Source organism: Coffea arabica, chromosome 2c (genome assembly GCF_036785885.1).
Source record: "Coffea arabica cultivar ET-39 chromosome 2c, Coffea Arabica ET-39 HiFi, whole genome shotgun sequence".
In the NCBI taxonomy this organism is placed as follows: domain Eukaryota; kingdom Viridiplantae; phylum Streptophyta; class Magnoliopsida; order Gentianales; family Rubiaceae; genus Coffea; species Coffea arabica.
Window position 1 is genome coordinate 26,480,354 of NC_092312.1, and position 16,815 is coordinate 26,497,168.

General features: G+C 34.7%; 2 protein-coding genes across 2 annotated transcripts; both read right to left on the bottom strand.

Annotated features, from left to right (window-relative positions):
* Positions 1-639: 639 nt before the first annotated feature.
* On the bottom strand, positions 640-6,381 carry LOC113727068 (cathepsin B-like protease 3). The gene is made up of 12 exons (XM_027251043.2): positions 6,242-6,381; positions 5,422-5,558; positions 3,407-3,460; positions 3,227-3,307; positions 2,923-3,079; positions 2,813-2,817; positions 2,646-2,720; positions 2,435-2,560; positions 2,139-2,354; positions 1,144-1,257; positions 1,018-1,053; positions 640-929 (listed from the first exon to the last, which is right to left on the bottom strand). The coding sequence occupies exons 2-12, from the start codon at positions 5,482-5,484 to the stop codon at positions 789-791; spliced, it is 1,068 nt and encodes a 355-aa protein (XP_027106844.1). The 5' UTR covers positions 5,485-5,558; positions 6,242-6,381; the 3' UTR covers positions 640-788.
* A 3,579-nt stretch (positions 6,382-9,960) lies between these two features.
* LOC113727069 (cathepsin B-like protease 3) lies at positions 9,961-16,579 on the bottom strand. Its single transcript, XM_027251044.2, has 12 exons — positions 16,439-16,579; positions 15,437-15,588; positions 13,423-13,476; positions 13,244-13,324; positions 12,935-13,091; positions 12,825-12,829; positions 12,660-12,734; positions 12,447-12,572; positions 12,150-12,368; positions 10,548-10,661; positions 10,422-10,457; positions 9,961-10,333 (listed from the first exon to the last, which is right to left on the bottom strand). The coding sequence occupies exons 2-12, from the start codon at positions 15,497-15,499 to the stop codon at positions 10,193-10,195; spliced, it is 1,071 nt and encodes a 356-aa protein (XP_027106845.1). The 5' UTR covers positions 15,500-15,588; positions 16,439-16,579; the 3' UTR covers positions 9,961-10,192.
* Positions 16,580-16,815: the final 236 nt, after the last annotated feature.

Consider the following 16,815-nt stretch of genomic DNA (forward strand, 5'->3'; position numbering starts at 1 on the left):
AGACAATGGATGACAAGTTTATAGTATACTCCAAGGGACTAGAAGAGCTTAATTCCAATTCAACATTGTTCTATTTCATTTTAACCCCCCAAGAATTTAGCTCATTTGCAAATTAATACATCTTCACAATTTTTTTTCTTTTTTTTTTTGAAGAAATATTACATCTAAACACTTTTTTTTTTCCCTTTTTCTTATCAAGATTTGCAAAGAAAAGACACCTCTTTGCTCAACATTTTCAATTTGTCACCCCACCCTCAATTTAAAAAAAAAAAAAATCCATATTCAGGTGAACCCTATTTACGCATCCGCATGAAGGCCAATTCCACATTCTGCACCCTTTAGACACTCTATTCTGCTCTATGTCGCTCGCTAAATATGAAATAAATTTTAGGCCAAAACAAGCTTGAGAGGTGAAAGGAAAAGTAAATTATGAAATAATTGGCCCTGGTTTCTCCCATTTGCACCCAAAGAACGCCAAGGGAAAAAATTACAAGCAAGATCATGCTCAAACAGGAGAACTTTGATACTTGAAATCTGAGATAGATGCACACGAGGATGACAAAATTACAGCAGTAAACGATGAAGATATGTAGACAAAGTTGTGTTCAGTTTGAAAAGTTTGAACCAATTACAGTAGCATTCTAGTATAACTGAGTTACTGTGGTTATTAATTATATTAAAATGGATGGAGGCAAACAACTGAAGTAAATAATACATGCTACAATTACATTTTTATTCTCTCGCGTTTGCCCAGGTGCCTAGCCCTGTTTGAGTAAAACAAGTTGCACCTAGATGGAAGCATCAAGGGAGACATCTGCCTCATTGTATTCTGGTACCAAGTTCAAGTTCCTGGATGAGGGTGTTCCTGCAAGCACTTCTGCTTCAATGCCGCACTCATTTGTTCCTCGTCTGATCCTGAAGTATCCGTCCTGCCAATCAAGAAGACAAGCAAAGTGAAAAAGGACCTTATTTTGTCAGATTAAAGCAACAACCTAAAGAACTAGATAGAGAGCTTACTTCGCCCCAGCTTCTATTCCACTCGTTTGCAATTAGCTGTATCAGAAAAAGTAGTAATTTTACTCCCTATTCAGGAAGAGTTGCATTGGAGAATAAAAAATCTCTAAGGAGAACAAATTAATATACCCAGTAATCCTCCCCGTCATCGCTGGTACCCCATCCAATCAGCTTTACAGAATGGCCACCAATTGTACCACCTATTGTGTGTTTGTAAACACCAGAACGATAATGGGCAAAGTCCTGTGTTTCACGGGAAATAGAAGTACAGTTACAATTTTTACAAGCACAAATACCCGAAGTATGAAATTAAACAAATCGGGGACTGAGAAATGATGATATTCACATATAGAATCTTTTAATCTTAAGAAGTATTTCTAGTTTCTTTCAAAAAAAGGCAATATTTGGACAAATAACCCAGAAAGAGACTCAACAATTGTGGAAGCTTAGGCATTAAGTGGATGTTTAGTATGTGTACGAGGGATTTTCGTTTTCAGAAAACTCTCATACTTGATTTTCTCTTTTTCTATTCCACAGGTTTTCTGTAAAATTTACAGTTGACATCTAGCATGTTTTCCCCATAATCATATGGATTTTGTGTGTTGAATTTGAACATCGTTCTAAACTTAACACTCCTAACATTTTTCCATTTAGAATTTAATAGTTTAACAATCTTAACTCACAAATTTCAAATGCTAAAGGCACCTGATACACTAAAAACTAATTAGGACCGGCAACTTAGAAAGTATATGTTTTGGAATAGTCCAGTCTAGAATAGCCAAACCAGTATACAAACACCATATTTAAGACCCAAGCCATTACCCAACTTTATGTCTATTGTCCATACATTATAGATTTACTTTTATACGTGTGTTAATGCTCATCTGCATATCAATCGCAAATTTCCCGAATTGTTTTGATCTATATTCATGAAATAGCATGTTCCATTCTTGAGGCACCCTAAACAAGACAGCAGTTCACATGAAAATAGGGCATCACATCTGCATCTTCCGAACAGGCTTTAAATAAAAAAGCACCATACAGAGAAGCATATTAAATTTCCGAAAATATTCGTCTAGATAAATATGGATCAGAACTTTAAATTCCTTTAATTTTGTCTTTACCTCATGAACAATGAATGAGACCTCAACTGGTCCATTTTTATATACTTCTGCCATGATACTCTGTGGATCAGAACTTATTCTGTAGGCATTGATGCTAAAATGCTTTGACTTACTCCACAGCAAGTTCTCTTTAACACACTTCTTACTGCACTTTGGGGTGGGATATTCACCACAACCAGGGTGAGAACATCCAGTGGTATCAAAGTAGGGGTCACACTGCGATAAAAAAATTCAAAACCTGAGATTCAAATTGCTAGAGAAGACTTTCATATAATAATAGAAGAAGCATTATTTACCTCTTCAGTCACAACACCAGAGTATGTAAAGTATTCCCAAGCAGCAAAAGGACTACCACCATAACAGCCATCACCACACGAGAAGCCACAGCACGCAAGGACATCGTTAACAGAAAGTGAAACATTCTGCAAAACAACAACTACGTCCCTTTGGTCTACAGACATAAGAAAAAAAAGAGTGTAAATTTTGTTCATCACGACAGTGTTTTACCATGCCAAACTGTATGCAGAAACGATCAGAGAGTGATTCAACAGCACCAAATGCCCAACAAGAACCACAATGTCCCTGACAAACCAACAAGTAAATTGGTTTAGAAGTGGAATTTAATGCTTGATCCAAAAACTGGAAGTGCATGAATGTTGGTAAAATCAAGTCACCTGATCTTGAGAATGTGAAGCCATTTCAACAGGTTGCATTTCAAAAGGAAAAAATTAGCATCTTTCATAAACATTATCAGTAAATAAATTCAAGCATGCATGTGACTGACCAAGAATTCTCCCAATAGTGCCACATTGAGGCCAAGCTGTTCGTGCATCAAACTGGTCGGGCAACTTCAGATCTCTAGGATGAGTTACAACCGGAGTGCTCTCCAGAACACCCTTTGGTGTTGGTTTGACTCCAAGAAGATGCTTAAATTGGCCAACCTGTCAAGAAATTACAAGTATATTTACAAAGTTTCCTTCTTCTTTCTTTTATGCCAAAGTGGAGGAACATGTATCTATTTATCTTCTATTTTTTCTTTCTTTCTTTCAGGGGGCAGGGAGGGTTTAAATGTGCATGGTGGTACTCACAGTGTAATCTGAAAACCGAGGACTCATTTCAGCTGTCCATCCAGCTGTGGAATTACTATTAATCCTCGCAACAATGGAATCCTGTATGTTCATTTCATATCAGACAACTCCATTACATTGTAGTTAAACCTCAAAAAAGATGTAGGGAGAAGGCAATATGTCAATTAAGCCCAAGAGTACCTGCAGAATCTTAGAATCATGTTTAAGCTGAGAATTTGATGCTTCGGCGCGGACCTGTCGCCATAGAAGTTGTTTAAGTCATACAGTGCAAACCATTTTGTATTGTGAAAGAAAGTTAATGTAGTGCGTCTCTCTCTCTCTCTCTCTCTCTCTCTCTCTCTCTCAATTGATGGTTCCGCATAAACCTGCTTACCACAGAGGTTGAATGAGCCATACAATGTAAACATTTTATATTGTTAACAAAGATAACGTAGCAGTCTCACTCTCTCTCACACATATGATGCTTCTACATAAACCTTCTTACAGAGAGGTTGTATAAATTATACAATGTAAACCATTCTATATTGAGAAAGAAAGTTAATCTAGCCCTCTCTCTCTCTCTCTCTCTCACACATATTTGATGTTTCCGCATAAACCTGCTTACCACAGAGTTTGAATGAGTCATACAATGTAAACATTTTGTATTGTTAACAAAGCTAACGTAGCCTTCTCTCTCTCGCTCTCTCTCTCTCTCTCTCGATATATATATATATATATATATATCTCTCTCACATATGATTCTTCCACATAAATCTTCTTACCACAGAGGTTGTACAAATTATGCAATGTAAACCATTTTGTATTGTTAAACAAGTGTGTGTCTTTCTCTCCCTCCCCCCTCCCCCCCAACCCAAGAACTGTAGAGCTTCCGAACCTAAGGTCATAGTGAGATCAGTAAATGATCCTAGGTCATAAAAGTCCATGCAACCGACGACTGTTAAGTGTCAGCCCACGAAAAGAGGATGACGCAGGGAAGCAAAAAGGATAAGAATCAAAACTAGCATCCAGACAATTTACATCAATGCAGCATGCTGAATTAGTGATTTTATGACTTGAAGGACTATCTTCTTTCTTTTATAGCATGTTTCTTAATGTAGCTTTAACAAGAAGCTATGGAATAGAAAGTCCTGAGGTACAGTGAATGTAGGTGCTCAAGGTTACAGCGGTACTTTCACTTTCCAGCTTCTTTATCTTAAACAAGAATGAGAACTGATGTATAAAACTAGCAGAAGTATAATTTGAAAGAGAAAATGCTAAACAAACTTTAATAATGCTAGAAAAGTTACTTTGGCTTCTACAGTTTCATCATAAATGTGCACAAAATCATATTTGAAACCAATAAAGGTCAAAATTTTCTCTTCTTAAGAATGTCCAATATTAAGAGATAAGAAAAATAAACACAAAATAACTGACCCGTTGACAACATTTAAAAAAAAAAAAGTTACTAAGGAGATTGATGCTGGCCAAGTTGAAGGCTACTAACCTTATTCTTGTTGGATTCCATTTAAACCCAAAGAAAAATGCTTTTGCATTCTCTTTTTGGTATCGGTGCACAAAAGTAACAGAAGTTTGTTGGCAAATTGCAGTAGGATACAACAACAAAGGATGAGAAGTAATTCCAAAGGCAGCCCTACACCCACTAGTGACTCAACTAGAAAAGACTTCAATCCAATTCCCAAAGGAAGAAGATTTCACCAGGATAAAAAATTGATCCCTATACACTAATGGAATCAGTTTCTCTCCAATAGAACCAAAATATGACAATCAAAATGGATAGTCAAAAGATCCTCCCTTGTTCAAGTTTCCAAAAATCCTAGTGATTTACCTTCATGAGCACAAGTAAAGATGTATCATGTGTGACATTCTGTCTAAAACATTGACTAATCAATCATTCGTATGAGATAACAAGGAATCAGATATTCACAGTTATGTCAGTGCATATTGATAATTTGCCAAAAAGGAAGAAGTGATAATGGAACTGCAGTTTAGTAGATAAAAAGTTAGCTAGAAGCCTGAAAACATTGCCCTTTTTTTTTGGCAACAAGGGGAAAGGAACTTGATTAATGCTGATACATCCATCAATGCTTATATTTCTTAGAAATCAATCCTTTTAACAATGTCTCGTAATCCAGGATGACATAGTAAAATTCCAAAGAACAGCAACAAAAATCACAAAATGATGATACTAAACAAACCTCCAGCTGGAAAGTTAGCATAGCACCAAAAAGTAGTAGGGCCGTGATGTAAATCCCAGCCATGGCCGTTTCCTTACTTGAAGCTGTTTCTAAACTAGAATCCGCTGACACTCTGGTTCAAAGTTTAATTTGTTCAACTGCTCAAACAGCCCATGGAAAACAACAAATAGGTAAGCATGACCTTAACTAAATACACGGAATTAGCATACAAGTAAATAACCAAGACCAAACAGAACATCAATATGGAACAGTCAAGACATATCATCTCAAGAATTAAACAGAAGCAAATAACCAAGTTCTACTTTTGACAATAAATACGACCTTAAAAGAACATGACAACCTAATTCCACCACTAGCAAAATATAGCCAAAACAAGCATCGATCCAAAAAGAGAAAAAAATTGATCTTTGATTAACGCATATGGTTCCAATAACGCGTTCCTCATAGTTAGTAGGATCAATACTTCATCTTAACGTACACCATAATCGACCAAAATCATCACTTGAATCTTAAAAATAGTTCGGCCCTTTGGTCAAACTGGGAAATTTGAATCACTAAATTCTACTACATCTTTCAAGAATTGCAGAAAAATAAAATTACTTCCCAAAGAAAAAACAAAAAACTTTTTCCATTAGCTTGATTGTGATAGCTTCATACTTCAAAATTCCAAAAAAGCCAAAAAGTAAAAAAGAAGAGTAAAAGAAGCAAAAAATATGAGATATATTACTTTTAACAAAAAGATTTGAATACAAAATCTGATTTTTCTGTGCAAGAATATTAAGCAAAGGAGAAAATGAGTAGGCTAATGAGAAGAACATACCTAGGAGAAGGTGAAAATTCTCCCTTGTCGGAATGAGGGGTTGACGATGAAAGTGGTAGAGAAGTGCAAGAGAGACAAGGCACTGGGAGAAAGTAGTGGCCCTTTGGCCCCTTTTAATCTATCTTGCAGAAATTGGGTCGCAGATGGGACGGGATGCGGGGAGGGGTGGCGCCATGGGGGGTGGCAAACATTTGACTGTTGGGAGCGGGAGGGACCGCAGCATTTAACTATCCGGTACGAATGGATGAAGCTAATTGGTGAAGCGCATGTTACATAATTTTTCACTAATCAGCGTGTTACACAACACATATTTTCTTCAAACTTAGCAATCAGTTTGTCCATTAGTTGTTTTTTCTTGTCCAAAAGTTCAATGTGCCGCGTGGTTTCTTGATACCTGAGTTTGATTTACGGTGAAACACTTGAATAGGTTCAGCTGGTGACACACTTGATTTTTGTGTCAAACTTAGGCACCTTGGGTTGAGGGAATGGAAGGGAAAGGAAAGGAGGGAAAGCGAAGGAATTTGCCTTTTGTTGTTTGGATTGATTTTTAAGAAGGGAAAGGAAAGGATATGGAGGGAAATGGAAGATAAAGACAAGTTATTTTGTTGAATTATAGTTTTAGTATGAAATTAAATTAATTTAAATTTTTTTAAAAGATCAATTTTTTCATATCTTTTCCAATAAATTAGCACATGATCTTTTCCCTTCCTTTCTTTTCCTTCTTCAATCCAAACTAAAATTTAGTATTTCTTTTATTTCCTTCCATACTTAATTCAAATAATATGGATGGAAACCACTTTCCTTTACTCTCTTTTCCTTTCTTTTCTATTGGTATCCTGCTCCTTCCCCTTCCTTCCTTTCCTTCAATCCAAATGGTGAGTTTTTTTTTTTTTGTGAAATATAATTTTGCATTTTATACAAAAGATTGTTCTTATTAAGTTAAAAATAAGATTGTTTTGTTTTTACATTTTGAAAATTTTTCAAAAGTGCATAGTTCTAATTAGGTCCAAAAGTATTGCACACAACTATATTGAGAGATGTTTTAAGACAAATTAGAAGCTTGGAATTACATGAAAAAATAATATGATGACAAAAAGTGAGACTTTTTTTTCCTCAAAAAATAAAAGCGAGACGTTCATACACTATAATTGTATAGACACAAGTATGTTTAATCACCTATCTAATACCACAACTCGGAAGAATTTTGGAGACCAAGTGAAGGAAATTGTTTTCTTTTCTGTTTTGTCTTTACTTTGGATTTTGGGATGAGGTTGTTATGTTAACTTTGTAGCTTAAGATTCATTTTTTTTCTAGTGTTTATGGAAAAACATCATCCCATAGGAGAGAGACCAAATCTGGTCTTTCCCCATGGACGAACTATTCTTTATAATTTTTAGTTTCTCTTATTTGAATAAGAATTCTCTTTTAGGATTTCCTAATAAGAGATTCTTCTTTCCTAGGATATCCTTGAGAGTTTCTTGTCTCATATATTATTCTAGTGAGACTTTTATTCTCTTATGAATTTTTTCTTGTGAGAGTTTTTTAGATTTTTATCTTTGTAAAATTTGAGATTTTGTAGATCTAGAACCTAGTTTTTTAGATCTACAATTTCTTCATTATTGTCATATCTAAATTTCTCTTTGGACTTGAACAAATTTTAATCAGATCTGATTGTCAACAAACATGCACAGATGTATTGGATTACAGTGATTCATGTGGATAAAAGATATATATAGAAGCATCAATGTTATTTTTATTTGTATTGTTTTCTTAGATCTGTTATATTTATTGATTTCAGATCTATATGTATTTGTGTCATATTTATTTGATCTATTTTCTACCATTAATGCATATTTGTTTGAATGAAATTATCTTTTCTATCAAAAAAATGGAAAAAGATCCAGCTTCATAACAATAAAATTGAGATTATCTCTTTAATTCCTCTTATTCTTTTGGCAATTTGAGAAAAGATTAGAGAAAGTAAAGTAAAATAGCATTTTCTTGCTATTTAGTTAAATGTGACTTATTATATAAAATCTTAGCATTGATATTTTCACGGAATCTATTATTGTTTTTGAGGTACAAGTATGAAACTATTACTGTATTTGAGCTACAGCTATGACAATTTATCCTGATTACACAAGATGCATAATCAGAGGATGTTGTTTATTAATTTAGCTTCTTTTTTTTTTTTGATAAAAAGCAATTTTCGTTAACCAATTGTTGGAAATCATCCTGTATGATTTGATTTACATTGTTGATTCGATGGTAGGCTAAACATGCATTAGAAATAATGGATTAGATATGTAATTTAGTTTAATAGATACAATAGATTTGAAAAATGTTTGAACAGATCTTGAATACATAACAAATTTTCAAGTTGTCTTCGAACAAGGTTGCAATTCCCTTCTGTGCATGTTACAATCATCAAATCTGCTAACAATTAGATTGAAACATGTTCAATAATGACGATGACATCTGTTGAGAGAAATTTAAGACCCAAAAAAAGTCAAATCTAACAATCAAATTTGAAACAAATTTCAATCTAACAACAAAACAAGAAAAAAATAGAAAATTCTTACTAAAAACCCCTATGAGAAATAGAAATTTCTCACTGGAAATCTCTAAAAGAGACAGAGAACTCTCACCAAGAAAATTTAGAAGAAACTTTGGATTGCTGATTTCCGTCGAAAAATTACGTCGTTTTCCATAATCACATTTCCCTATTATCTTTTTTCCTCACATACATCAAATCGCTATAGTAATTTTTCCATGAAAAATCATGAAAAATTCAATCCAAATACAACCTTATATCAAAATTTAGAAGAAACTTTATTTAAAAAATTAAATAAAACAAAATATATGGAAAGGGGACCATGTTGATTTCCCTTCTGAAGAGGAAAGCCTTCTGAATAGAAGAGAAAATTGGAGAAAAATGAGAGAATGAGAGGTTATTTTACCAATTTACCTTCACTTTTGTGGGATATATTTTCACATGCTTTTCTCTTATTTATTATTAGAATTATAACTTTTAAGTCACCAGATTATTGCCTTTTTACAGCAACTAGTAGAAAACTCACTTTCGATTTTGAAGAATCAAATACCGTTTACTTTTGTAAGTGCAGAGTGAGAACCCAATGAATTTGTAACTAGAATAGCAAATAATCTCAATGAAAAGGATAAGATAAAAAAAAGAAGAAAGCAATAGTCAATAAATTCTTCTCGCTTATGTTTGAGCTTTCATTTAGGTTGCTGTCTTGCCTCTCTGCACTCACAACAAAAATCAAGATTTGATTATGCTGTAGTAACGCAAGAATTTCCACGACTATAATTTTGCATGACATGCAAATCAACCACCAAATTTCAACTTTTGAATAAAAGAGTCAGACTTGAGGTGCAAAGTTTAGCATGAAAAATGAAGCAAAAACCTATGGATAATTCATAGACTGAACTTTTCTCTCCCAAATATGCTAACTTTTGCTCTAGGTTCCAGTTGCAACATTTTCGCGAGAAGACAATAGAGCAAGACTTAATAGTTCGAGCCAAATGAGCCGAGACTAAGGTTGTATTTGAATTGCATTTTTCATGATTTTTCATGAAAAAATTATTGTATCTATTTAACGTATGTGAAGAAAAAAAATAATAGAAAAATATGATCTCGGAAAACGATGTAATTTTGTCGTGAAAGGGAGAAAATTTTTCAAATGGACTGCCATAGGTTTTCTTAAGAATGCCAATATCATTTGCCAAAGATTAATCCATAAACTTGACACCCAAGTTAATCAGCTCTTTCCATATAGCTGAATTACTAAAGAATTTACTATTGTTACTCAATTATATTAAAAACGATGGAGGCAAACAACTGAAGTAAATAATACATGCTACAATTACATTTTTATTCTCTAGCGTTTGCCCAGGTGCCTAGCCCTGTTTGAGTAAAACAAGTTGCACCTAGATGGAAGCATCAAGGGAGACATCTGCCTCATTGTATTCTGGTACCAAGTTCAAGTTCCTGGATGAGGGTGTTCCTGCAACCACATCTGCTTCAATGCCACACTCATTTGTTCCCCGTCTGATCTTGAAGTATCCATCCTGCAAATCAAGAAGACAGCAAAAATGAAGGAGGACCTTATTTTGCCAGAGCAAAGTAACAGCCTAAACAATTAGATAGAGAGCTTACATCACCCCAGCTTCTATTCCACTGGTTTGCGAGTAGCTGTATGAGAAAAAGTAGTTATTATACTCGCTATTCTGGAAGAGTTGCATTAGATGATAAACAATTTCTAAGAAGAACAAATTAATATACCCAGTAATCCTCCCCGTCATCGCTGGTACCCCATCCAATCAGCTTTACAGCATGGCCGCCCATTTCATCACCTGTTGTGTGTTTGTAAACACCAGAACGATAATGGGCGAAGTCCTGTGTTTCACAGAAAATAGCAGTACAGTTACGTTTTTTACAAGCAAAAATACCCGAAGTATGAAATCAAACAAATCAGGAACTAAGAAACGATGATATTCGTCCACAGAATCTTCAAGTCTTAAGAAGTATTCTTCAAATCATCACATCATTCCGAAAGAGAAGAAGAGAATGAGCACATTTCAAGCATGACTGCTCAATCCTATTCTCCTATTTTCACATGCCATGGCACTGAACAAAAATTTCGTCACCAGGGAGTCACTCAGCCACCCTTGATGGGCCATCAAAACTTCAAAAGTGACAATCTTAATGATGCAACCATCATATTCACTGATCATCCAGGTTTAGACACAGAAAATACTGAACTCTCGATAAATGAAAGAGAAGAAAAAGGTGAGATAATTACCCAAATATTGTCTTGTTTATTGGGAACTTATTCTTTAAAAAAAAAAAAAAAAAAAAAAAAAGTCAACTTCTAAGTAGTCAACTTCAGTTTGTTTTGAGTTTGTTACTCTGACACGCCACCATGTTCCAAGAAGAATTTTTGAGTTTGTGATCTATTGTTTGTTGGTCCTTTCTTCTAAAACACAATGGCCCTCATTCTTGTTATCTTGAATGTACTTTGTTTCTTTTGCATGTAATTTCTCACAGAATACAAAGTAAAGGGAAGAAGAAAATCTGTGGACAGTGTTAGTAGATTTCTACATTTATGGAACTTTAATAAAACCAACATTATTTTTCTAATTTCTTACAAAAAAAAAAGACAATATTTAGATAAATAACCCAGAAAGAGACTCATCAGCTGGGGAAGCTTGGGTGTTCAGTGGATATCTAGCATGTGTAAGAGGGTTATTCGTTTTCAGAAAACTCTCATACTTGGCTTTCTCTTTTTCTATTCCACAGGTCGTCTGTAAAATTCACAGTTGACATTTGGTATGTTTTCCCTGTAATCATAAGGATTTTGTGTTTTGAATGTGAATGACATTCTAAACTTGAACTCCTAACATTTTTCCATTTAGAAATTAATAGTTTAACAACCTTAACTCAAAAATTTCAAATGTTAAAGGCATGCGGATACACTAAAAACTAATTAGAACCAGCAACTTGGAAAGTAACTGTTTTGGAGTAGTCCAGTCCAGAATAGCCAAACCAGTATACAACTACCATACGCGAGACCCAAGCCATTACCCACCTTTATGTCTATTGTTCATACAATATAGATTGACATTTATACTGTGTTAATATTGCTTATCTGCTTATCAATCACAAATTTCCCAAGTAGTTTTGATCTATACTCATGAAATAGCCTGTTCCATTCTTGAGTCACCCTAAACAAGACATCAGTTCACAAGGGCATCATATCTGCATCTTCCAAACAGGCCTCAAATAAAAAAGCACTATATAGAGAAGCATATTAAATAAGCTCAGAAAATTCTTGTTTAAATAAATATGGATCAGAACTTTAAATTCCTTTAATTTTGTCTTTACCTCATAAACAGTGAAAGAGACCTCAACTGGTCCATTTTTATATACTTCTGCCATGATATTCTGTGGATCAGAACTTATTCTGTAGGCACTGGTGCTAAAATGCTTTGACTTTCTCCACAGCAAGTTCTCTTTAACACACTTCCGAATGCACTTTGGGGTGGGATATTCAGGTTCACAACCAGGGTGAGCACATCCAGTTTTATCAAAGTAAGGGTCACACTGCATGGAAAAAATTCAAAACCTTAGATTCAAATTGCTAGAAGACTTTCATGTAATAATAGAAGTATCGTTATTTACCTCTTCAGTCACAACACCAGCATATCTAAAGTATCTCCAAGCAGCAATGGGATAACCACCATCACAGCCATCACCACACAAGAAGCCACAACATGCTAGGAGATCGTTAGCAGAAAGTGAGATATTCTGCAATACAACAATTACATCCCTTTGGTCTACAGACATAAGAAAAAACAAAGAGGGTAAATTTCATTCGTCATGACAGTGTTTTACCATGCCAAACTGTATGCAGAAACGATCAGAGAGTGATTCAACAGCACCAAAAGCCCAACAAGAACCACAATGTCCCTGACAAATCAAGAACCAAATTTGTTTAGGAGTGGAATTTAATGTTTGAACAAAAACAGGAAGTGCATGAATGTTGGTAAATCAAGTCACCTGATCTTGAGAATGTGAAGCCATTTCAACAGGTTGCATTTCAAAAGGAAAAAGTTAGCACCCTTCATAAACATTGTCTGTAAGTAAATTCAAGCATGCATGTGACTGACCAAGAATTGTCCCAATAGTGCCACATTGAGGCCAAGCTGTTCGTGCATCAAACTGGTTGGGCAACTTCAGATCTTTAGGATGTGTTACAACCGGAGTGCTCTCCAAAACACCCTTTGGTGTTGGTTTGACTCCAAGAAGGTGCTTAAATTGGCCAACCTGTCAACAAATTACAAGCATATTTACAAAGTTTCCTCATTCCTTCTTTTATGTCAAAAGTGGAAGAACATGTGTCTATTTATGTTCTCATTTTTCTTTCTTTCTTTCTTTCAGGGGGCAGGGGAGATTTAAATGTGGATAGTTGTACTCACAGTGTAGTCTGAAAACCGAGGATTCATTTCAGCTCTCCATCCAGCTGTGGAATTACTATTAATCCTCTCAACAATGGAATCCTGGATGGTCATTTCATATCAGACAACACCCATCACATTGTAGCTATACCTCAAAAGATGTGGAGAGACGCCAATATGTCAATTAAGCACAAGAATACCTGAAGAATCTTAGAATTATGTTTAAGATGAGAATTTGATGCTTCTGCATGGACCTGTCACCATAGAAGTTGTACAAGTCATACACTGTAAACCATTTTGTATTGTTGAAGAAAGTTAATGTAGCTCTCTCTCTCTCTCACACACACACACACATATTTGATGCTTCCACATAAACCTGCTTACCACAGAGGTTGATTGAATCATACAATCTAAACATTTTATATTGTTAACAAAGTTAATGTAGCATTCTCTCTCTCTCTCTCCACCCCCCCTGCCCAAGAACTGTAGAACTTCAGATCCTAAGGTCATAGAAGTAAGATTGGTAAATGCTTCTCATGCAACTGATGACTGTTATGTGTCAGCCCTAGGGAAAGAGTATGATGCAGGGAAACAAAAAGGATAAGAATGAAAACTCGCATCCAGACAATTTACATGTAATGCAGCATGCTGAATTAGTGATTTTATGACTTGAAGGACTCTTTTCATTCTTTTATAGCATGTTTCTTAATGTAGCTTTAACAAGAAACTATGGAATAGAAAGTCCTGAGGTACAGTGAATGTAGGTGCTAAATGTTACAGCAGTACTTTTCATTTTCCTGCTTCCTTATCTCAAACAAGAATGAGAACTGATGTATAAAACTAGGAGAATAATTTGAAAGAGAAAAGGTATACTAAACAAGCTCTAATAATGGTAAAACAGGTTAGTTTGGCTTGTATAGTTTTCATCATAAATGTGCACAAAATCATATTTGAAACCAATAAAGGTCAAAATTTTTTCTTTTTAAGGATGTCCAATATGAAGAGATAAGAAAAACTAACACAAAATAACTGACCTGATGACAACCTTTATAAAAATGTTACTAAGGAGATTGATGCTGGCAAAGTTGAAGGCTACTAACCTTATTTTTGGTGGATTCCAATTAAACCCAAAGAAAAATGCTCTTACATTCTATTTTTGGTATCCATGCTCAATAGTAACAGAAGGTTGTTGACAAATTGCAGTAGGACACAACAACAGAGGATGAGAAGTAATTCTAGAAGCAGCCCTAAGCTACTAGTGACTCAACAAGAAAAGACTTCAATCCAATTTCCAAAGGACGAAGATTTTACCAGGAAAAAAAAAAAGAAAAAGAAAAAACTAGATCCCTATATGCTAATGGAAAGCAGTTTCTCCCTGATAGAACCAAAAAACAATAACATGGATGGTCAAAAGATCCTTCCTTGTTCTAGTTTCCAAAAATCCTAGTGATTTACCTTCATGAACACACGTAAAGATGCATCGTGTATGACATTCTGTCTAATACATTGACTAATCAACCATTTATATGAGATAGTAACAGAAGTTTGTTGACAAATTGCAGTAGGACACATCAACAGAGGATGAGAAGTAATTCTAAAAGCAGCCCTAAGCTACTAGTGACTCAACAAGAAAAGACTTCAATCCAATTTCCAAAGGACAAAGATTTTACCAGGAAAAAAAAAAAGAAAAAGAAAAAACTAGATCCCTATATGCTAATGGAAAGCAGTTTCTCCCTGATAGAACCAAAAAACAACAAAATGGATGGTCAAAAGATCCTTCCTTGTTCTAGTTTCCAAAAATCCTAGTGATTTACCTTCTGAACACACGTAAAGATGCATCGCGTATGACATTCTGTCTAATACATTGACTAATCAACCATTTATATGAGATAACAAGGAATCAGATATGTCAGCGGATATTCATAATTTGCCAAAAAGAAAGAAGTGATAATGGAACTACAGTTTAGTAGATAAAAAGAAAGTAGTGGTAATGGAACTACAGTTTAGTAGATAAAACTTAGCCAGAAGCCCAAAAATATTACCTTATTTTTTGGGGCAACAAGGGAAAAGGAACCCAAGTAACGTTGGTATATCCATCAATGCTTATGTTTACTTATAAATTAATACTTTTAGCAATCTCTGGTAATCCAGGATGACATAGTAAAAATCCAAGGAACAGCAATAAAAATCACAAAATAATGATATTATACAAACCTCCAGCTGGAATGTTAACATAGCACCAAAAAGTAGCAGGACTGTGATGTAAATCCCAGCCATGGCCGTTTCCTAAGTTGTAGTTGTTTCTAGGCCTGAATCCGCTAACACTCTGGTTCAAAGTTTAATTTGTTCAACTGCTCGAACAGGGCCTGGAAAAAACTATTAGGTAAGCATGATCTAGCTAAGTACACAGAATTAGCATAAAAGTATTAAGAACTTTAGAAATCAACCAAACACACTGCACGTTTAGCTTCTTCTTTTTTTTGGTGAAAAATCATGCCCCATAAAGCATGATACCAGTATTAAAAGCAAATTCATATTCACTCTCAGAAACAACATGACCATCAACTCCTGTATTATAATTATTAAGTATCCCCTGAAATAGAAAATCAAATCACACCTCATATCTAACCAAGATGATACAGAGTATCAATATGGAACAGTCGAGACATATCAATCTCAAGGCAACTTAAATAACCAAGATCTGTTTTTGACAATAAACACAACCTTAAAAGAACATGACAACTTAATTCCACTACTAGCAAAATATAGCCAAAACAAGCATCTATCCAAAAAGAGAAAAATTTGATCTTTGACTAACTTGTATCGTTCCAATGACGTGTTCCTTATAGTTTGGAGGATCAGTACTTCATCTTAACATGCACTATGATCCACCAAAATCATCACTAGGAGCTTAAAAATAGTTCAGCCCTTTGGTCAAACTGGGAAATTTGAATCACTAAAATACTGCTATATCTTTCAACAATTGCGGAAAAATAAAATTACTACCCAAAGAAAAAAAAAACTACTTTTTCCATTAGCTCGATTGTCATAACTTCAAACTTCAAAATTCCAAAAAAAAAAAAAAAAATTGAAGAGTAAAAGAAGCGTAGTAATGAAATATATTACTTAAAAAATATTTGACTACAAATTTGAATTTTCTGAGCAAGAATGTTAAAAGCAAAGGAAAAAATTAGTAGGCTAATGAGAAGAACATACCTAGGAGGTGATAATTCTCCCTTGTAGGAATGAAGGGTGGACGATTAATGATGTAGAGAACTGCAATAAAGACAAGGCTCCGGAAGGAAAAGTAGCGGCCCTTTGCCCCTTTTCACAGCTGTCTTGCAGAAACTGGGGGCGGCAATTATGACTTATTGGGGACTGGAACGGACGTCAGCATCCAGCCATCCAAGATGAAGGGATGACGCTGATTGCTTCACCGTTTTAGATATTTTTCTGGAACTTGCAATCGGTTTGTCAATTGTCCTGCCGTGTGGGTTCTTTACACCTTTTATTTTTTTTTTTGGTAAATAAAGATGCATTAAAATAAAGTTCTTTACACCTTTTATTTGTTTCGTGGTTAAACACTTTGAATA

Bases quoted from the DNA above. Each gene is read 5' to 3' on its own strand.
- LOC113727068 (XM_027251043.2), bottom strand. From the start codon at position 5,484: ATGGCTGGGATTTACATCACGGCCCTACTACTTTTTGGTGCTATGCTA. The intron at 3,308-3,406 runs GTACTCTTGGGC...ATGAACATACAG, and splicing joins ATGATTCTAAGATTCTGCAG to GATTCCATTGTTGCGAGGAT. The intron at 2,561-2,645 runs GTAAAACACTGT...GTTGTTTTGCAG, and splicing joins TCTGCATACAGTTTGGCATG to AATGTTTCACTTTCTGTTAA.
- LOC113727069 (XM_027251044.2), bottom strand. From the start codon at position 15,499: ATGGCTGGGATTTACATCACAGTCCTGCTACTTTTTGGTGCTATGTTA. The intron at 13,092-13,243 runs GTGAGTACAACT...ATTTGTTGACAG, and splicing joins CTCGGTTTTCAGACTACACT to GTTGGCCAATTTAAGCACCT. The intron at 10,458-10,547 runs GTATATTAATTT...TTTCTCATACAG, and splicing joins ATGACGGGGAGGATTACTGG to CTACTCGCAAACCAGTGGAA.